The sequence below is a fragment of the Plectropomus leopardus genome, chromosome 12 (genome assembly GCF_008729295.1).
Source record: "Plectropomus leopardus isolate mb chromosome 12, YSFRI_Pleo_2.0, whole genome shotgun sequence".
Classification (NCBI taxonomy): Eukaryota; Metazoa; Chordata; class Actinopteri; order Perciformes; family Serranidae; genus Plectropomus; species Plectropomus leopardus.
The window spans coordinates 8,704,386-8,727,359 of record NC_056474.1 but is presented as its reverse complement, the minus strand read 5'-3'; the positions used below and the strand labels follow the sequence as shown (position 1 = coordinate 8,727,359).

The 22,974-nt window shown below is 38.9% G+C and overlaps 1 protein-coding gene across 1 annotated transcript in view; it reads left to right on the top strand.

The window, feature by feature from the left end:
* b4galt2 (UDP-Gal:betaGlcNAc beta 1,4- galactosyltransferase, polypeptide 2) overlaps nucleotides 1-22,974 on the top strand; it is a 200,322-nt gene that overhangs the window by 97,257 nt on the left and 80,091 nt on the right. The window contains exon 4 of the mRNA XM_042497979.1: nucleotides 1,885-2,001. Coding sequence (XP_042353913.1) covers nucleotides 1,885-2,001 — 117 coding nt within the window. The remainder of the gene's footprint in view (nucleotides 1-1,884; nucleotides 2,002-22,974) is intronic.

Here is a 22,974-nt window from a genome sequence, read left to right as displayed (position 1 = left end):
CAGGTAAACCAGTGTGGAATAGTACTCTTTTTTCACAGTAAATGTGGCATCATATTAAGTCGTAGTCAAAGAGAGTATAGTCTAATTAAGTCTCTCTCCTCCATGTAACACTTCACTGCGGTCACGGTGCCCCCTTCCGCAGTGGAGATAGCACAAATCACCCATCACAATGCCTAACTATACAGAAACCAAGGTCAGTTTGCTGTCAGTCTTCATCTAAGTGCAAAATTACCATGAACTTACACGGTAAATTACAGCTCAACCTTGGACTGTTTGGACAGCTGAGAACGACTCACTTAAGGCACAGAGATGGAGGACGGCCTCAAATCTGTCTCAAATCTGCGATGCCATTGAGAGCTCCCTCCTTGAGCTGCTTCATTCATAATGAATGAGAACCAACTTTATGTACACTGTGACATTAACCGGGGGGATTTTCAAGGGAAATGATTTTCTGGTGCAGAACAGTTCACTGTAGGATGGAACAAAGCTCATTTGTGCATAATTACTCAAACAAACACTCTGCAGAGATGTAAAAGAGAAAGACTGTCTCGTAATCTTTGCCCGTGTCAACAGAAGAGTTTCAGATAATGCACCTTGACTGATTATAATTCTTTGTTTTCTTTAGTGGTGTTGACTTAATTATGCATCTCAGTAGTTCTCCAGCTGATAGAAATGTAACAATGTTTTATAGTAAATGTTCCCATAGCAGTAGTGGAAGACTATATTTCATTGAAAATAGCAATAACATAGTATAAAAATTTTCCATTAATACAATTTTATTCTGAAAAAGTTGGAGCAAATTTCTTGTCTTTAAACTATATTTGATTGAACAAAGGTCAAAACATATCTGCAAATGATCGCATTATGTTTTTATGTACATTTTACACAACATCCCAATTTTTTCGGAATTGGTGTTGTAGTAAAAGCTTTGCTTTCAAAATCTTACTGAGCAAAAGTACATAAATTTGAGCAAAAAAGTGTACTGACAGTATCAAAAATGAAAGTTCTCATAATGCAGAGTGTCTACCACCAATGTCATACTTGTATGTGATTGCATCATTATTATTGATGCATTATTTTTGTAAGCAGAACTTCGGTGTTGTAGTTGGTCATGGTGGAGCTATTTTTAAATGCTAAATGTACCAGCCCAATGACCAGAATCAATGTTGGCATTGTACATTCCTGCAAACCACAGATACATTACATCTGTACATTATTATTTAGCAGATATGTTGAAACTTTATGTGTCTAACAACACTGTGGTTAATGTGTTGTTGTGTTCAGGCACAAAAAACACTTGGGTATGGTTAGGAAATCACCATGTTGTGGCTTAAAATAACCCGTTTTGTGGCACAATCCCACCTGGAAATGCAGCGATGTCTGACCTAAAAGCTTTTTGTGGCACTATCCCAGGAAGAAACACAGTTATGGGTTGCTAAAACCCCTCAGTTGGTAGCTTAAAAGCCACTGGAAACAAAGCAATGTCTCGCTAGAGTTTTTTGTTGTTTGTTGGTCTGGATAGCTTGGCAGACGTCTCACCAAGGTGACAGACCATCCACTATCCTCTCATCTTCTGATGACAAAGTCAGCTCAAACACTATTTTAGAAATCTTGATATGATACCAATGAAACGTACATATGTAACCTTACCTTGGTTTGTAGAAACATACAATGCCAACATTTTTCTTCCTGTGACTGGGCTGCGTATACTGTTTGTAATATAATACTAAATAAACAGAATAGGGTATAAAATGTAATATTTCCCTCTGAAATTTAGTGTCGGAGAAGTAAAAAAGCAGCATCAAATCAAGTACCTGAGTATAGAACTTTATTGTTCTGTTGAATACAAACAAAGTACCAACAGAAACTATCCCTGTTGTTTAGGTGGCCATCATCATCCCGTTTCGTCACAGAGAAAACCACCTAAAGTACTGGCTCCACTACCTCCATCCAATCCTCAGACGGCAGAAGATTGATTACGGCATCTACATAATCAACCAGGTAGGCCAGTTTTCTTTTTGTTCAGGTTTTCTTCTTGGTTTGTCAGAGACATAGACAGTCTATGGTCAAGCCTTAATAGTTGCCAGCAAAACATGAGTAGGCAAAATGGCTGTGGAGTCTCTGAGTCCAACCACAGCTCAACAAAGCAGACACCTAAAAGCAAAAGGACTTTTAAGTGTTCATGCCAAAATGGTTGTATTACAGAGTTGGTCATGTGTTGATATAAATACTGTGCATTGATTACGTACAATGATGAAATGTGGGTTTAATTTCATTGAACTTTGGTTTTTGGCTAAAGTGAGGCAGCCAAGTTTGTTTTGTTTTCAGGCTCTTTTGTATCAGTCAGCACCAAGCTTTCAGAAAACGTCGCACAAGAAGTTGACATGAACACTATTTACAAGATGAAAACTCATAATTGCAATAACCTGATTTGACATGAATGCAGGATTAGTGCACTGGGGTCTCGCACATTCTCTGCACACCTGAATGACAGAATAAGTTGTTTACCAATGACTCCCAAAACAACATACATGACCGTAGGAGAGTATCAGCGAAATATGCATTTAATAAAGGTCGCAGCTTTAAAAACGTGGTTAACGTCGGGAAACGGCTGCAGTTAAGCACCAAAACTACTTGGTTAGATTGAGAAAACAATCTTTAGTTTGGGGAAAAAGTAAATATGTTTGAATTGTTGATTTTTGATTTGTCATGATCCAGCTCATGATGGGAAATGGAAGCAACAAAAAACTTAGAAAAGCAGCCAATCCTAATAATCATAATCAGTTAACCTTTTTTTAATTTGGGAATTAATTAGCTGGGAACTAAAGAATCAGCTGATCAGATCAGGATCTCTTTTTTAGTTTGCAGAGAATTTGAAATAATTTTGTCACCCCCATCAGTGTTCAAAATCTACAGATTGAGGAAGTTTGAACATGAATTTCTGCTTTAAGATGGGATAAAAAAGAAGTTAATGGGCCAAAATATCTATAATTGTTACTTGCAAAGACCTCTGTATCACAGGACAAGAAAAAGGTTGCAGGAATATCTTGTTACAAATTACTATATGAGAAGAACAGACGTAGATTTATCAACTCCTGTTAAGTGCTCAGCGTTGCCACCATCAGGTATTTTAATTCAATAATATGCAGGAAAAAGTCTATTACTGAGACCAAGTCAGTTTGCAGGTGCTGAAACCCCTAAAGGCTGCCTTCCCTCCTCTCTCATCATCACTAACTGGTCTTCATTGACTGTTTTTTCCTCTGACAAAAACCCATCTGCAGCGAAAATCAGCAACATATTTACTTTCACTGCTCTCAGTTCAGCAGAGGCACAAGGAGCTTGATTTTCTAAGCAGTGTTGTTGAGAGTGTGTGTGAGGCTTCCACACTGCCTTGGGTGAGACTTCTTCTTCTTCTACATTATGTGTAATGAGCTCTCCTTTCTGCCCTTTCTCTCCCCTGTGGACCCCGCGCAACGCCTTAATCACTCCCCCTGTGGAACAGACCTTTGGTTCCGCCTGCCCTGCTGTGCTCTGCACTTGATATGGCAATGTTCCAGTGTCTCACTCTCTCACTTTTACATTTTTACACACACACACACACACACACACACACACACACACACACACACACACACACACGTTTAGCTGTTAGGGAGGGTAATGTTTGTGTAGAGTTTTTGTAGTGGGCACAACATTCGGAGAACTTCTTTAACTTAACCCTCCCTTTCCTTTCGTGTCTCTGAGAACGGGCTTACCTCATCTCTGAAGAAAGAGTACAAGAAAACACTTCACAAGCTCTGAGTTTCCAAACAGTTTGGCTTGCTCAAAGGTCTCGGCACATGCCGTGTAGTTTTAACCCCTTGAAAGCTGGAGCGACATCTCTTTTCTTGTGCTGCATTTCACAAGCATTTAACCCTTTGAATGAGAGCAAATTGGGGTGATTTCTTTAAAAACATTGGGGGGGGGGGACTGGGGGAAAATGTCCAGGGAAAAAAGAAAAAAAGCAATGAAATAACTATATTCCTAATGATCTCGATAACATATTTAAAATTGTTAAAAAAATATTTTTTTAAATGCAGATACATCAATATAAGACTTATTTGCTTGTTGTTAGTGGCATCGGGCCCAAAAATCCAGTATCAGTCAGACTCTAGTTATATGTCATGATAGATAGTATATAGAGTACATTGCATACTGTACATCTAATGTACAGTGAATAAACCAGAGAAAACTACCAAACAATTTAATAGATAAAAACAATAAAATTAACAAATAAAACACGTTAAACTTAACTTACAAACATAATGAGAAGGATTTTCTAAAATCTGGGTTCTGATTTAAAAGATGTTTCTAGTTCTGTAGACCAGAAATTGTCAGGCTGTCATTAAAATTACAATTGAAAACCTGGCAGTTTGGATATATTATATAAAACAATTCTCTTCTTGCTTTTGTCCCTTTTCCAGAAAATCAAGGACAGTTTTGCAGTGTAGACTTTTGGCACAGGAGGTTAAATCCTCTGTCCTCCAGCTGACGGACAGTCGGCTCATTAAGCAGGCTGCCTCAGACTGTAGCTTGTGTTGTGTTTTTTTTTCTACCCACCAAAGTCTTTATGTAATGTCACACCACGAGATAATCTGATTTCACAGATGACAGCGACGTCAGTGGAGCTGCTGCTGTTGCATCTTCAGCTCTTTCACCTGCACTTCAAACAGATACTGATCCACTGCCTGGCTGTAATTATCTGGAAAACTGTCAAAATTTACTCCACTCTGTGATTCAGGGGTTGAGAGGGCTTTGTTTGAAGTGGAAATTATTCCCGTGTATTTTTAAATGTATTTGAACTTGTTGAGATTCTTAAAACCAGATATATGCTTTTGCATTGTGTAGTGGGGTTAATATCTACCTCCTGTTTTTGGATAATTTTGAACTGACCCAAAGTTATAAATACCACAGCTGGAGGCTTCTACTTCACTTCCACTACTAGTGATAATGACTGCAGAGTGTCTCTCTTTAAAACTCTTACAGTCTGTTTCCACAAAGGACTGACTCATCAGCAATGGCCTAAGGGTAAAAAAAAAAAAAAACTTTTGGTTTCTACTTGATGGAAATTTAAACTTAATACTAATTGGTAAGGAAGGACATCTTGAGGTTATACTTTTCTTTATTCAGCCGTTGATCATCTAATATTATCATTGTGTAATTTTGCTATTAGCTCCAATTCTGAGCCCTACTGCTGCACTTTTATTTCCAGGATTTGTGTTAGAATTGAGCTGTGGACATATGCTTCCCCCCCAATTAGCCTGAAAATGTAGGTAATTAGAAAACCATACAGTTGTTTCATGAGTCTGTTTGCCGTTAACTGGTGAACGGCACAAACTGGGTTATTTAAAAGAACCAATATTACAGCTGTAGCTGCAGGTGGTTTTGTGGATGCTGATGTTACATCAACAGGCTCTTTGCTGCTTAGAGTGGTGCTAACTTTAGCTTGCTGCTCATGGACTACATTTAGCAACATATGATTTGACTTTCGAAGCTCTGTTGTGTCATCTTCTGGCTCTGTTCGTGTTTTCTTTGTGTTTCCCTGTGGGAGCCAGGCCAGCATTATGGTAAAGTTTACTAGCCGCTGACAGAGAAAAGCGGGCAGGAGAGAATGGGATCAGGCGAGCGTCACATGGTGCCCCCTGTTTATTATCGGCCATTAAGAATCTGGCCAGAGAAAAGGCAAGAAAGAGTACCAGCAGCTTGTAAAAAGTGCCCTTGTAAAAGAAAAAGTCACAGTAAGCCAGAGAGTAAAATGTAGAAGTGTGGGTAGCATTCTGTGTCCCTTCTCTAAATTGTGTGCCCCCCTCTCAAAGTACTGTCTGAGGTTGCTGCGGGTCAATGAGAGCAGCACAGGCGGAGCTCTTCATTTATATCTTTCTCAGCAGCATTTTGTGGAGTCTGATTAGCAGGGGTGATAACTGTTTAGTCGATCCAATCAGAGCTGATCAGATTGATGGATGAGAGGAGCAGCTGCTGCAGAAGCAAAAGAAAGAAACTTTTTAGATCCAGCGAGTTAAGTTTTACTTTCACAGTGACTGGTGTTCTGCGGCTCCACCTGTTCTCAAGAGTATGCTCTGCGCTCCAAAAGTGTGGTATAATAAATAACCAAACAGTGTATACATTACAACAGCACTCCCAATGAATGCCCAGTTCCAAAAATAATAGAAATCATGTTGTTGCTCCAGGTATTGATATTGTGGAGGGCCACTACAAGTTAATAAATTTATGGGAAACCCTGTAGTGGCTTTTTTTTCTAATTGTGTTGACAGCTGATTGTACATTAAATCAGTTTTTATTTTTAGAAGATTGATGGCCCCCACTTTGCACCCTGAGGCATCCCTAAACATTTCCTTGAAAAAAATAAATAAACAATGACACTTATGCAGGGACATATATTAAAATAAATCCAGTGTTCTTTGCATGTTTTATATTTTGTTTACTGTTACTTTGTTTTAAATCCTCAATCCCATCTGTATTTTTTTGAGAGGTCACACAGGACACATGAATACTCAAACTGCCAGCCAAGCTGACAGGAAGTCCCGAAAACAGACAGTGATGGGGGACAACTACAAACAGGACAGACAAGCAGGCAGATTGAAAGGAGCCAGATCAAAGCGACAGAGGTGGGATTTTGATGACAAGAAGTCCTGATGGGCGATTAAACCTTTACACCTGCCGCCGCTTTCCGAGAGGACGGCAGAGAGTACCTTTCCATCGTGCTCGCTCGAGTGTTAAATGAGTGGAAGTCTGGAGCCTTTTAACACGGAGACACTGGAGGGGGATCGCAGAGGATTGGGGGGGGTAAGCGTTAATAATTTTCCCCCTGAAGTCTCCTCCTTGCTAACAGATAATGGCTGTCATGTCCTCAGAGTAAAAACAGTTGTTTTGTGGAAAGAAAGGTCCCTTGGAGATTAAAAGAAAAAAAAAGTACAACCAAAGCCAGAGACAAATCCCCCTCTGAACCTAACTCCTCCCATCATCCCCCAATTATGTTTTCAAAGTGGCTGGTGTAGAAACGCTCTTTAGAACTTAAACATTATTTATATATAATGACAGTTGTAACTTTGGTGCCTTGAGATTTAATTCTAAGTGAACAAATACAAAAATATGAGAATGAATAGTCAACATTTTTTCTGGGAATCCAAAGTTCACTTGCTCTCTTTTTTCTGGAGTTTTCAAGCATATTGTCTTCAGTGATATCGTCTTCACTTTTTCATTTCCTGTCTCTCTTTATGAAGGTTTTCTTCATAGACCACCTTTGTTATCATGTGACAGAAATTTTATGACACCTCACTGTTCTGTATAAAAGGCACCATCTAGAAATGGGAGGACAGAGTTGTCTTGCCTTTAAGCCGGCAACGGAGGTAGTAACTGCACCAAAATGGTTTCTATGTTAACGACATAGACATGCTTAAAACAGACGTTTGCTTAAAACATGAGTTAAAGGGGCAGTGTCTAGGATTTAGTGGCACCTAGCGGTGAGGAACGATTGCAACCAGTTCAGGAGGTTTTCACAAAGAGCCAAATGATCCCCAGAGGGCCCAGGTTAGTTTAACAGTAAAAATACTGCATAAAGCAGTTTTAAGTAAGAAAATCTGTGTTTTATGATGCTGTTCTGCTTGTCACAGAGTGGCTGCTAACTACAGCCGGAGTTTGGTTTGTCCATTCTGGGCTACTGTAGAAACATGGTGGACTGATGTAGATACAAACAATAAGGAAATGAAAGGTAACACAACGATTCTCATTTTCTGATGATTACACTTTAGAACAACATTTCTGCCAATATACCCTCCTACGCCCCCCATACTGGACCTTAAAATGATTTTTTTCTTCTCAAATGAGTTGCTAGGTCCTGCATTATGTTTGCTAGGAAATTAATCAATAAGGACAAAGGTCAGAGGTCAAGTTACAGTCTCAGCTACTAAAGAACACCATAAACTGCTCGTCATTTACGATTAAAACCGGCTGAACTCAAAAATTGCCTCAGGTTGAAGACTGCTCTCTCTGCTTGCTGCACCATCCCGCTGCCCTTGTTTTGCCTCGACCGGACATTTTTAAGCAGCTATCATCTCGCTCTGCAAAGTGGTGTTGCTGGTGAGGTACGGTGAGTAGGCGTTGCAGAGGGATCATGCGGAAAGTTATATAGCAACCTTGCTGTTCTGCCCTGCTGCTCCGTGTCCTCTCCGCCTGCCGAGGACCGGGGCCAATGTTTGTTTTGTTGGCCACCAGCTCATCATGTAAACTGGAGGAAAGCCCAGAGAGAGGCAGAGAGACGGAGAGGGACAGAACAAACAGAAAAAAGCAGGTGAGAAAGAGAGAGCGAGGGAGGTGAGTGACAGAAGTGATGAAGAAAGAAGAGCCATCTGCTGTTTATGATTTTTGTGGGAGCTTTAGGTCGATTCAAAGCTGGATATCGTTATTGATTTATTACATTTAATGCTCTGCAGCTACTGGGGGAGTCTGTAAGGCAAAAGTCACATAATATTCTGCCTTTTCTTGCTGTTTTAAAGAGATCTGCAGTGGTGGAAGAAGTGCAGCTCACATCTTCTCTCATATGTAAATGACAGAATAGTTGGATTTCTATTGACTCTCAAAATGATTTGTATGATCATTCGAAAAATCATCATTTTAACCACATCCTTAATGTCATGAAACAGTTTCAGTTCGCCTCCAGTCAGCAAAACTGTGTGGTTAGGTTGAGGACAAATGTCACGATTTCACATTTAATGAGTACTTTTCTTCACTAACAGAACATGACATACCTCACATACGTACATCACAAGGGTAGCATGCAAAAACATCAACTTTGGTACGCAAACACCAGTGACCTGGGTGAAAATCCTGTGTTTGACCCATCCACGACCTCTTGCTCCCTCCTCCCCTGTGGGTAAACTTGTGGGTACTACATTTTTATGTAGTACCCACATGTTTACATACTACATAACATTTTAGTGCCTCAGTACCTTAGTGCATGTATACCTAAACTTTCCACCCTTCAGTATCTGGTGGCAACAGATATATTTGTCCTTAAATCTTTGCCACCAAGTGTTAACAAAGTACACTTAACGTTAAACAAAGTGTGCATATTCTGGAAAAAAAATGCTGCTCAGGCTGTGATGTGGGGAAGTAGTTTTAATCTCTTTTTTTGTGGCATTTTTGCACCGGCTGAAAAGAGAGGACAAAAAGGAAAGCTGGATAAAATGCAACCTACTGACATCTGGTTTCAACTCACACAACACTGTAAGCTTCTGCTGCGCCGCTTGCTCCGCTAATCCACCAAGATATGACCCGCTACCCTCTTTCTCCTTCTGCCAACCCCTCCAACCCCTCTAACACACACACACACACACACACACACACACACACACACACTCACACACTCTGACTGTTCAGTAACTCCTCTGCATCTGTCGAGAGTTTTAGGCTGTGTTGTAGAGGAAGGAGAATCCAGTCAGCCTTTACAACTTGTTCTTTTCACTTTAGCTGCAGCAGCGTCCCACACTGAGTGAAAAGTGCATTTCTGTCTGTTTTTCTTTGGTTTTTATGAAGGTCACATTAAGGCAGACCATGCAGCTCATTTGGGATGCACCCACCTTTATTAGGCTGTCTTGAGTGTTTGCTCATTTCATCAAATGTAATGCCAACAACCTACACCAAAGCAAAAATACAACAAATGTCACTTGCCGTAAATTAATTTATGTATAATCATCACTTGATGGAGTTGCACCTTTTTTTTCTTGTTTTGCCTTTAGTCTGAAACCTGCAAAACTTTTTTTTATTTAGTTTCAAACATAGGCGACGGCAGGGTGGGGCTTGGTTGAGCTACAGCTCAAATACCCCACCTTATCCCTACCATTGAACAACCAAGAAAAGTACCACATCAACTCAAAAAAAGAAAAGTAGACTGTCCGCATCTGTTGCTCTTGGTGTTACATTTGAAAAAGGAGTCAGTGATGAAGTAATCATCCTAACTTGTGTATTAAATCTGGTTGTTGAGAGGGCGGTATTACTTATATTGAGATTTTGACATTGATTTGAGCCTCGCCAGTATATGGATTAGCACCATCTTTATACGGCCAAAAAAAAATTGTCTGCCGTCGCCACTTGTTTTTAAATTCGACACCAACTCAGTTACGGGAGATGGTAGCTACACTATCTGATCAGTGCCGAGCCATGAGCTGCCAAATAAAATAAAGACAAACTGGTGTCATTTAACACAAACTTAGTTAACAGGGTATCAGTAAGAACTGCAGATAAGGATTTTTTTTTACCATAAATAAGGAAATGAATGACTTTTGTGCCAGGTGTGCCAAAAAACTTTATTATGAAAAATAACTGAACTTTTTTAATGTCATTCAGCACTTCAATGCACTGTCTTTGAATGATCACAAATTTGACACTTTTTTTGAAACAATCTTAACCTTTTGACATCTTAAAAAAAACACTCAAAAAGTTTTTTTTACGAAATATAATATACAGTATATCATAATTCACTCTAATATCTAATTTATACTGCTGTGAAAACATCAACAAATCTCTCCTTCAAACAACTGTACCTATTCAAGTTCCTCACCGAAAACTACATTTTTAAATTGAAAACATCGTGAGAATGTTATAGTTTCTCCTCACCCAATACTAATTTTTACTGAATGGTGCTTGAATGCATCATGATGTAACTCGATGAAACCTCTATTAGCTGTTAGTTCTGGTCATTGACTATTAACAGCTAATGTTAACCAGCTTTCCTCCTGCCATTTTCAATACAGATTCTTTGTTCACAGTGTAGCGCCATGAGGGGAAAAATAGGCTGAGTCTTGTTATGCGACTTTAGTGAGTTTAGTGCGTCCTTTAGTCCCAAGACACTGAGACATACCTGTAAGCCTGCTCAAAACTGACATGACACAACAGAAAAAAAACGGTCATTGGTGAAAATAATCTTATTTGCTGGAAAAATAATCACATAAAATGATCAAACATATTTTGTTTCATCATGTTATACTGCAACTCTTAGACTTTTGTAAAATAATAGCATGACATGACCACATAATCATACAATAAATTCATCTCAGAATCAGTCTTTGCAAAAATGCAATTCTGAAATGTACTTTTCCAGACGTCTGCAGATCAGTTTCATAAGACCGGCTTATGTGAAGAAGCCTGTGAAGATTACTTTAAGAGTGTAAGGACATCACAGTGCCATGGTGCATGAAATGAGTGACCCTATAGCAAAGCACGCTACATCTGTCTTTGTATTTGTGGAGTGGGATTTTCAGTTTGATATATGGAAATACTGCAGTAAGAAAGTCCAGGCACCAACATAGAATATTCAGTGCATTGTAGTCTTTATCTTTTGTGGTTATAAGCATTTTTGTATTCAGGTGATGGACAGAACAAAGACTATTTAATTATAACATTCATTATTTTCTTATCTGCTCGGAGAGGGTGCTGCCTGGGTGAGATATTTAGACAAACCTCTTAACAGAAAGAGAACGCTGTGCCAGACCTTTTGTTTTTTCTCTCGTTCAGTCTCAATTTCTCTTTGTTTCACTTTCACCACCACTCCATGCATGGTTAATGCTCTTTCTATCTTCTGCTACCAGAAATTGAAAATGTTAAAAAAAAGAAAAGAAAATGAGGGAGTTTTTGTGCACTTGACCATGGAATAGGATATTGATCTGATGAGCAACAGCTCTGTTTCTTTCCTCTTCCTTGCCCCCTTTTCAACTTTATGTTTGAGTGTTTACCAGAGCGTTGTTACTGTTTTGTAGAGGAACTGTACAGTAATATAATGCTCTCGTTCACTCCGCACCCTCAGACCCCATTGAGTCCCAGGTGCAAAGTGCTTGATGTGATTGCACTGGCCTGTACTATGATGAATTATAGATTTAGTTGCAAACCTTCTCCTCTCCTCTCCTCTCCTCTCCTCTCCTCTAAGAGACAAAATGTGAGATGCCAGCATGACTTCAGGTCCAGATAAACCGTTTACACCACCTGCAGTGGATCATAGTGAGATAAAAACAGTGTGACCTTTTTAAATCCCAATCTCCTAAAATGGTTATCTGACTTTGTTAACCTTTATAAACAGTAAACGTTGAGGCCCAGAGACTCTGTACAGATTTGGTTCTTACCTTAGTTAGTAACTTGGATCTTTATTTTGAACATGGCAATGTAGAGTTTCACAAAACAGGTAACACTGCATTTCTCTCTTTTTGTAAACATCATTGAGGATGCATTTGTTTAATTTAAATTAACTTTGTTGGACTTGTTACCGGACAAAAACCGCCCAGGGCTTATGTTCAGTGTGACCACCAAATTTTGACCTAAAGTTTGATCTTAGGAGTCATTTTTGGCCACGCAGAACAGCAGGTTAAAATGTGTAGTATGAGTCAATACAATGTACAAGAGAGTGAAAATATATGCAGTGTCTGCTATTTAATGCAGATCCACTCCATAGAAACTGTTAGTTTAACCCCTTGAAACCTGAACTGATTGCCTTGATCTTAGTCAGTTATCTAAGTTAATAAGCAACTTCACAAAAATTACCCAAAAGTATTTGTTTGTAAATAATTCCAAGAAAATTACTTGATAAGATTGCTAATCTTGCTAAGATACAAAAAATAATTGACTTTTAATATATAATGATTAATTATTATAATTTTAAAAATATTTTTCTCTAATTTTCTTGTAACTTTTTCCCATTCCTTTCAAATTTTTTGGGCCATTTCTTGTCAAGTTGCTCGTCACCTTCTTCCAAAGTTTTTGAAAGAAATCAAGCCAATTTGCTCAGGTATCAAAGAATAAAACTCAGTCAATTTGGCAGCTGATCAGCCACAATAATGACAGATAAATAACAGAAGACCTGTCACACAAATTTGATAAGCCCAGTACACACAAGCACATACACACGCATATTTTTAAAGTGCTGATGCTCCTCGCAATAAAAATGCAAAACATTAGCTGCGTGTTTACTTGGATAAAGTGCACAGACGTAATTTGAGGCATGGTGCAACAGCAAATTGACATTTCAGCATTTTAGTGATGCATAATTTAACGTACCTTTCTTCCCTCTGCTTCTCCTTCAATCAAGCGTCCATTAACACAGAGCTGTTGAGACAACAAAAGACAGCGAGAGAAAGGACATATATGGTCCCTACTCACAAATTATACCATTTAATAAAGCAGTGTGTGGAGCTGTTGTTTAGTTTTCTCTCACTTTTACACTCTGTTAAAGTTCTAGACAACTTTATTTTGTCCCAAATGGGCTACGGGAGCTGCAGCACGCATACAAAATAAACACACAACACTCAGCTTAGACCCGAGAGTAAACAGTACAAGATGTACAAACATAAAATGTGGATGAACTCCCTCTAAACCAATATTTAGTGTATAGAAAAGCTTTTCTGAGGTAGGCTGGGATGCCATAAAGTCACACACTTGCTTCAGTAAATGTAAATATACACACAGATACAACATGTCAACAAGACATACGTGTATGTGTACATCATCCTCTGGAGTCTCCATCATCCGCAGGATCAGCGTGTTGGTGCTTCATCCTGGGAAATAACACTGACGATGAGGATGTGCTCTGTAAACACCAAATAGCTGTTTTTTAAACCCATTTTAACTCAAAAACTGAGACATTAATGAAACAAACAGGGATGGCGTCAGTTCCCAGATGAGAAAAAACAAGGTTTATTGAGAGATAAACGATAGAGAAAAGCATTGTTCTTTTTTCGTATACATGTTGTGCTTCAGCGTAGAAATTGACAAAATTATCAGGTTAGCTGATTAATTGCCGGAAATAGGACTTTTAACAAACTATAATTTTTAGTAGAAGTTGGCTTCGATAGTGGCTGGTGTGCAGCCTCCACCAGTCACACAGGGACATAAATCAGAGCCGATGAGGGAAGGGTTTTGAAAAATTGAGCAAAAAGGAGCTTGATAAGTGGGAACACCCTTAAAAATACAAAAGCAGGTCCTTTTTGTTGTTTGATGTCTTAGTCACAGTGCCTGCATTAGCGATGCATGACAGCTACCTTGCTGAACTGCTGCGGCTCGCAGGCATGTGGTATTCACACAGACAGCATTGCTGCAGTACTGTAATTACATAATTAAAAGCCAGCCAGTACTAACAAAAAGTCTTAACAAAAGAAGGGATTGTGTCCTCAGAAACATTGTCAGAGGGCCTTTATTTTGAAACACAGGATAGTTGAGTCAAAAAGAAATATGTATATTTTTTCATGTCTGTGACAGATATAGACATTCAAACTGTACTTCAAGGTGATACGTTCTAATGATTGTCAATAGACCATTTTCACTGTCTATTTTTTCTGATGATCATGCACTGCAAGTCAAAGAAATAGCGGCAGACCCCTATTCTTATGATGTGCTGCAGCTGAGCAGCCGCCATGTCGCGCCTTAGCAAAGCTGCTCATGTGGGCAGCGTGTGCTCTAACCTGATAACACCAGCAGTAAAAACAGTAAAAAAATACAAAAGGTTCTGGGATTCACATTTGTTGATCACGCAGGACATAAGTGTGTTTAAATGTACCGTTCTTCATTTTAACATAAATCTTCATGACACAACAGCTGGTCCAGCACTGTAAGGCTATCAGTGCTAGAGCAAAATCTGTGTTTTTTTATGTTTTACAGATCATTGAAAAAATGATTTAGAGTATTTTGAAAATATAAAATTACTCCACTTTACAGTATCCCCTTCCAAACCATCATTATTATATGATCAATCTCTACTGTAAATATATACTATGCAGGAGTCAGGGGTTACATTTTGTAAGCACCATGAGTGAAAGCTCATCCCAGCTTTGTTGGCTTAGCGTTTAACCTCCCTATATTTGCTTTTTCTGAGCACTGTGTCTGTGATTTTTGTAGCTTCCTCTGGGATGCATGCTGCCTCTGTTTTGGACCTGGTTGCTACCTTTTTATTCAGTCCCAACTTCATCTGCAGATAAATACACCACCACACACTTCTAGGGGGTCATAAGTGATGATTGAGAGAGATTACTTCTGTATGAGTCTATAAATGTTTTTTAGAAAAATCCTGCAGTATTTTGTTAGATTTTTACCAAGAGCTTCCATGCCTTGAGGTCTACTTTGCACTATAATTTAATAGCCCTGAAATTACCCTTCATTTTCACTGTCTTTGTGTGTGAATGTTTGAGGGCGTTCGTAACTTCTCACCACAATAACATGTTCACTCTTCAATCAACCCCCCCTTTTTTTTCCACCTGCACTCAGGGCCATTGTGTTGTGATATTTGGACAGCGGCCCTTCACTTGTTCACACTTTCCTCTTGTGCTGTCAGCCAAACAGCCAAACTTGACGACCTTGCTATTCAGAGAGCTGAGAACAGCTGTATGAAACCTTCTAACCACCTTGACAAGCCTTCGTTAAAACGCCCTGAAAATGTCACTCTGATTCAAACCCATTCGTTCCTCATTCGTGTTTCCCCCCCAGCGCTCACCTCCACTCTCTCACTGACGCTGTTTGGCTGCAGCTCCGCTCTGTTTACCTCCCGCACACTGATTTGGCAGAAAAGGCTAGACAAATGAATGTTTTCTCGCCTTGCTTTTCATAAAGGTTATGAGAGGAGATCAATTATAAACCTACTTTCTTGCTTTAATGGTGATTGGATAGATTTTAGTTTGCCTGTGGGTGGCTTCAGTAGCTGGTTGGATGTTGTTGCTTATTTGTACTCATCTGAAAGACACTGGCAGGTGCCTGTATGTTGTAAACAAATATTTCTAAATAAACACTATTTCACAGTTGGACATTGTACTTTTAGAGAAGTTTAGATATATTAGATTGCCTTATAAATGGGCATTTTATCATGAACTTTAGGTGGTTTTGGAGAGAGGGTAGCACTGTTGCTGAGCCAAATTTTAGTTTGAACCTTTAGCCCAGCTGGAGCTCTTCTTTGTGGAGTTTGGATGTGTCTCCCCTTATCTTAGACATGTACAGTACTGGGCAAAAGTCTTAAACTTAATAATTTCAGCAAGGGTATAATGATCAAACATATTTATGTTTCAATAGTCTATTTGCTAAAATATAACCAGGACATACAGGAAATATGTATATAGTGTAAAAAAATTAAAATATTTCAGAATAAAACAACTTAAATGGGATAAAATTGCAAGAATTTAGTTTGGACTATTGTGCAGATACCCAACTGAATAGCGTGTAGTACAAAAGTGCAAAAAAAAAAATCCCACAATAACAATGTACGCCAAATATATCATTTTAAGAAGGCACGTCTGTTATACAGCCACCACAACATCGCAGCAGCTGGTATTGTTTCCACATTTGTGCGTCATCATGACGAAATGTGGTCCAGGTGACACCCATTATAGTGGAAACTGACAGATTAACATAACAAAAGTGCAATAAAGAGTCCTGAAACTTCACAGGCGTGCAGTTAAGATCAAAATTAAGGCTTAAATAAAAAGAAAGGCGTGGTCCAAGCAGGGGGGCTGACAGCAGGGAAGGGGACATTTGCCCCCACCTTATACCCCTGGCTCACACAACTTTGTAGGTCTGTAGCTGAAATCTCAGTGAAGGCATGAAGGTGTAGGAAAGTGGCCATTGTCTCTGGTTTTACTTTAAATAGACATTCAGGTAAATTGATACAGGACTACAGGAGAAATTTACTGTAAGGGATAGATTCTTAAAAAAGAACGCATACTTTCTGTTAATAATCTCAAACCAAATCTGTCATTATTTTGTCAGACTTGATAAAGCTCCCTCAGAGCCACGAAAGACATTATCTAATGGTTTTCGACTTTTCGACCATTTAATCTGTAAGAAAATTTACATTGTGTTATTTTTGGGTGGTGATTTGACTACTAAATGAGCATTGCAGGCCAAAACCGGCAGTGCATGAAACAGACCAAACAAAACAAACAAACAAAATACACAGTAGTCTGTGTTGATGGAGGAATGTTTTTTTTCTAAAGAACAGGTTAGACGCTCAATTCAATTGTAGACACATGACTTGGATTATTTACCAAAACACTGTATAGTACTTTATGAGATAACGAGATGTTATTTATACCACTGAAAATCATCACGATTAATTTATCCTCCGCTGTGAGGATCGTGAGGTAAACAGTAGAATGACCTTTACATTGCAAAGACTACCATGAATGTGCACTATTTGATTTGCCAATGTAGCGCCTTGCCAGATGACAGTATTGTATTGAGGCAGAAGATAATTATTATTCATTTATTTATTTATTTTTATGTGGAGGACCCTCTGTTTTTTGTAAGAGCCGCCTGTGTTGGCATTCCCACTGCTTCAACACAATGGTTTCATGGACATGAAAATGCTTTCTGAATATTGCCTTTAAAAATAACATCAAGCATGAATCGTCATTGTCATTGACTATGTTTCATGTACTAAGCATAACAAGTCCATTTCCTGAGTGCGGGTCACCTCTATTAAGGATTTAAATGAGTATGGTGTCGAGGAGACATGGGCAGCCATCTGATTTCAGTGTGAGCACGGGAAATCAATATTAATGTGGAGTGTGAATGTAATAATGGCGCGACACTGTGGATATGAAACATGCGAAGCTCAGGTAGGCAACCTCAGACAGACACAACAGAACAGATAAAAACAGCAGGAACTTTTTAATAAAGGTTATGCTTGATATTTCAAAAGGGAGAGACTTTATAAACAACCCACATTTTTTTTAATATTCTGAAACCTGCATGCCTCCAAACACATTTTCTTATAAAGGCCAACATCCTGTTTTCAGTTATCTCCCTCTCTCCTCTCTCTTTGTTTCACTCTGCCCAGCCTCCACATCTTGTCCTTTGAGCCTACTACTGGCGAGACTAAAAAGAGGCTGCGCTGAAGATGGGTTATAATAATGTCGGCAGTATTAGAGATTACAAGCCGGGACAGAATCATTGTGTAAAACATACTGCGGCGAGCCATAAAGCACAAAAGTGGAATTGGGGAAAAAAATAGTGTTAGTCGTAATTGTTTAGAAAATTACCCCAAAATGTTTCCCATTTATTGCTGTTTTCTCCTAATGGCTGTGCAGTGTGATTCCAAAGCAAGGAGGGATAAGTGAGATATCCTGTAACTTTCAATTCTCTCTGTTATTAGACAGCGAGCACTTTGTTTTTTTCTCCTGCTTTTAGACAAACCTTTGTCAGCACTGTTGCTGTTTTTAAGAGGTTATTGTGTGTGTGTTCTCGAGCACAGTTCTCGAGCACATTGCAGACATCTCATCTGTGTGACAGTGTTGTGCTCCAACTTGCCAGATGAAGCTTATGAATCAACAACAGAATCAGAAGCAAGTGCAGTTTCTCCCATGCACGATGCATTTGTCCCAATAACATGCGCAGCTGTTAATCATGAATTTATTTACTTTTGATCTTGATGAAAAGCTCCCTCGTCTCCAGAGGAACATATTTAACAGTATATTACATAAATACACACTAGCGTTGCGTATTCATGCAGTCTGCAGTGTCACGAGCTGTTTGTTTGATCATGTGATAATGAGGTAAACTCCAGACATTATGATATTAATCACTTTACTGCAAACACAGTGGTCTCAAATAGCAAGTAAATGGAGCTCATCTGCATATGAATATGATTTTGACAAATGTTTCAAGTAATTTTCTTTACACAAGGGTCTAGATTAGATAAATGAGAAGGTTACTTTTATGTTTGTTTTGAGTGCCTGCATTGAATAATTCCAACAAATACCTACAGTTTTTGCCACAAAATTATACCACTTTATTTCATCTTAAATCTTATATTTGTAGTTTTGGTCGTCGCTTTCATCAATTACTCTGAAATTGTTTTCATCAAAGTAATCACCAAGATTTGGGAACACTACAATTTAGTTTTCATCTGTAAAAAATTAGTAGCCACTCAATAACACAGGTTTGAATTCCAAACTTAAACCCTGATGAAGACACGCTTAGGTCAAATCTGGTCATTTTTTTAATTAACTTGTGTAATGAACAAGTCATGTAGCTAATCCAGGCTTTCCATCAAACCTGTGCAAAGTTTCCTTTGTTCATATTTGACAACAGAATATAAACAAATACAATTAACATAATCACTTTTATTTGAAAGGTAAATCTGAAGTTGCATGCATCAGAAATGTTGCCTTTAATTCCTAATCGCACTGGTAGACAACTGCAGTAAGTACAGTACGAAGGGCTGTACACAAGACAATATTCGACACCTTAACAACTAAAATAATCTAGTGCCAAGTAATATCCAATGTTCTCCAGTCTGACAATACATGCATTTGATCTTTTTTGCCCTGGGGGGGTCTGATTCTGGACCGCACTGACTCTCCGCCAAATAATCAAACTTTCTGTTGCTGCCTTTACACAAATTAGACACAGCGTTAAAGGATGTTTCCAGAGCAGCTTTTCTCCCAGCAAATGATCAGTTCAATATCTGCCCAGTAAGCAGCTCATGCAGCAGTAGTGGTCTCAACAAACTCATACCAACTCAGAGACGGCAGGACTCTGTCATTTAAACCCTTTGATAACTATAAAAGCCCAGATACCCCAAGCCCACAATCGGTCCACAGTCAATGTTGGGCAGCAGTTGGGGAGCATCTGTCACCTTAGTCTTTGCAGTGTGTTCCCCAACTATGGGCCCTTTTTGGCCCTTGTCAGCTTATCAGCCAACTCAACATACTGAAAAAAATGTACTTTGTTTAACAAAAAAAAGATACATCCATTTTCATTTTTCATAGCAATCATAAGATCAATACAATATTTCCTGGTTTGTAAGAGATTACTGGACCATTATTGGACATGAAAACAATTTCACCATTTGGCCTTCAACCTCATAACCACGTTCAGTCTCTGGCATTGAACCAGAACCATTTTTAGCCAGGGACTCTTCCCTGCCAATGTTTGTTGGGTTTTTCAGTTGAGCATAGTTTTTTATGAGGAAAACTTGCTGGTACCGATTTGAGAAGAAAGTCACAAATGGTGTACGGTGTAATTTGTCAGACAGCCTGTGACTTGCTTAAAGTCCCACATCTTCCACACAGTAATGGCATTTCTTTAATCTTGAGCAACCTGCTGCAAAAAGAGTTTAGAGTCATACTTTGAAGTCAAGGATAGTACTGTTTCCACTGATGATAATGGATGTTTAAGCAATCAATAATGTCGCGTCCACATGATGGGCCATAGGATGTAGTATGATAGCAGGTGTTACACCGGGCAATATAGAACCATCCGTCTGAGCGGACTGACCTTCAACTTGTTTATCTCTGCCTCTCTGTCAGCAGCCTGGCAGTCAGAGAGTCTCTGTGAAATGAGAAAAGGCATTCAACATCTTGATGAGGGAACCCGGGAGGATATGAGCAGGGATGCAGCACCATATTAAATCTGTAGGATAAAAAAATCTCTGTCGATAACAGCTAACACATCTTTGAAAATAATCCATATTGATTTGTAAAAATGGAGATGATATTGTTCTCCTCGAGGTCTCAGTGGGAGAAGCCTGTTGTACTCGGAGCTGCGGCGCAGCAAAAGCTTCCTTTTGAAAAATGAAACAAAGACAGTGATTGAACTGTGTGTTGGGAGAGAGGAGCATGACCTTCGCTCTGTGAAAGACATCATTCTGTCTCTTTTTTTAGTTATTCTGCATCTTTTTTTTGCTCAGTGTATGGTATTGAATAGAAGGAGTTAGAATAGAAGAGTCAGAAGTGAAGGCTGACTTTGATTTGCTTTCGACAAGGAGAGCAGAAGGAGAGAAATAGGGCAAGTAAAGATAAAATTGTGGTTGTTCAGGGAGATTTAAGTTATTGCTAGGTATTTCTGCTGTCAGTTGGTACGTGAATAAATTTCTGGAGTAACTTAATGAATCAGTCCTGTGTGTGAACAGGACAAAGACGGAAAACTGAACATTTAACAGGTTATCCAGCTAAGGTTCAATGTTAAATTGAACTTCGATAAGAGTACATTGTGATGAAACTAACTTCCTTCAGAGAAAATTAGAGGAGATATTTATTCTTACTTGTTGTGGTTTAACTATCTAATCCTACAGTGCCAGGTGTTGAGTATATAGTCTCAAACAGAGCTAAAAATGATCACACAAGATGGGGACAACAGGTTACAAAATGAATATTGTAATTATTTAGTCTCCAATGTAGTCTGCAGAAAACTACTTAGCACCTTTGTTGTAATAGACATTTTTGCTTTATGAAAAGTTCTTAACCCCAACCGTCTACATGCGTGAACTCCACAAACTAGAACAACTCGTTTGAAAGACAAATTATGCAGCAAGCAAACATAGAAAATATAAAGGGTGCATTAGATTAGAGGAATTCATGGAAAACAACACAAAAACAATATCTTCCAATCCCAAATGCAAGGTTTCCCACGTATGCATTTATTTGCAGGGACCATGATAAGAAATTCAGCAGCCACGAATTGATTTTATATATTTGGAGCTGAACCATTCATTAGGAGCCCGATTGGAATATATACCGTTCAGTTATTAACTGCACCACATTCTCAGAGTGCAGAGCATACTACAGGCACAGACGGAGCAGCAGAATGACATGTGCAGTGAAAGTGAAACTTAATCGTTCATTGAGGTGGGTCAAAAAGTTTGTTTTTACTTGCCTTTGTAGCAGCTGCTCCTCTCATCCGCCAATCTCATTGGCTCTGACCAGATAGATAGATCAATTATCCACCCTGTCACACAAGGCACACACAGATGCTCTATGCTGATATAATCATAATAACAATACAGATTTAAAGTTCTAAAAATTATTGAGTTCAGGAAACTTAAGACTAAATCTGTAAACGTTAGCAGACAATCTGGGCCAAACAATGGTACCAACCAGGCTCCAGACCAGATTTCTGCTTTGATTGTCTGTAGGGGTGAATCGGGGATAAATCGGCCCAAAACCTGTTGTCTGAGCCCAGCTGGAGGCTTTATTGTTTAGTAAGACCCAACCATGTTCTCTGTGCCGCTTCAGAATAACCTTTAAACATTCATAAGGTCTTTCCAGAGCTGGAGAGAGAAGCTGCAGATACAATATCTGCAGTGCTCATGGGTTGTATTGTCAAAAATTCACTGCACAAATATTTGCAAGATATTTGAGAAGTGCATTTAGTGTCTCTTGACTTAATATGTTTGGCAACCTCAAGTTGAACAGTGAAGAAGAACAAAAGCATGAATGATATGAAAAGGAAATCTTGACTTTAACCTTTCCGTTCCATTTCCATAGTAATGACAGTGTTTAACAACTCAGTAATTGTGTCATCTTCTAAATAACAATGGAGCTCTGAATGAATAGTGTGGCAGCGGAACAAAAGCTTTGCAATTTAAAGTTTCCTCTCGCGTCAGTCTCCAACACACAGTTGCCATTGCATTAATAAGACCTCATGAAAGATTGTTAGCCACCCACAAACAGCGGAAGCTGGTCAGACAAAACCACTGAATGTGTATTTTCTCTAAATGTCAGTGGCAATTTAAAACTCCAGGAAATTGCTTTATTGACAAAAGAAATGTCCTTTTAAGTCCTACTTTGTAATGTTTTATACTAAGTGTACAGCGTTCAGCTGTCTGCGTTGACGCCAGCATGATGGTGTCTCATTTTCCCTCATGAAATACCACTTAAATTCACATCATGTCTTTCTTTGCCTCTGCATCATCTATTATTTTCATGTATCAGTATTCCTTCTGTGTGTAGGAGGGTAAACATTACCTTTAAAGGTTGAGGACAATGACAGCCACTGGTCTCTGTTGTCTTTAATGGAAGTAAAAATGAGAGAGATAATTAAAATATTTGAAACAATAGAACACACAAGGTAACTGGATTCACAAAAGCATAGACAAACTATCCCTCATGCCTGGAATAAACAAAGTATAATCAGTATAATCCCATTAGAAGTATGACAACAACACACTAGCTC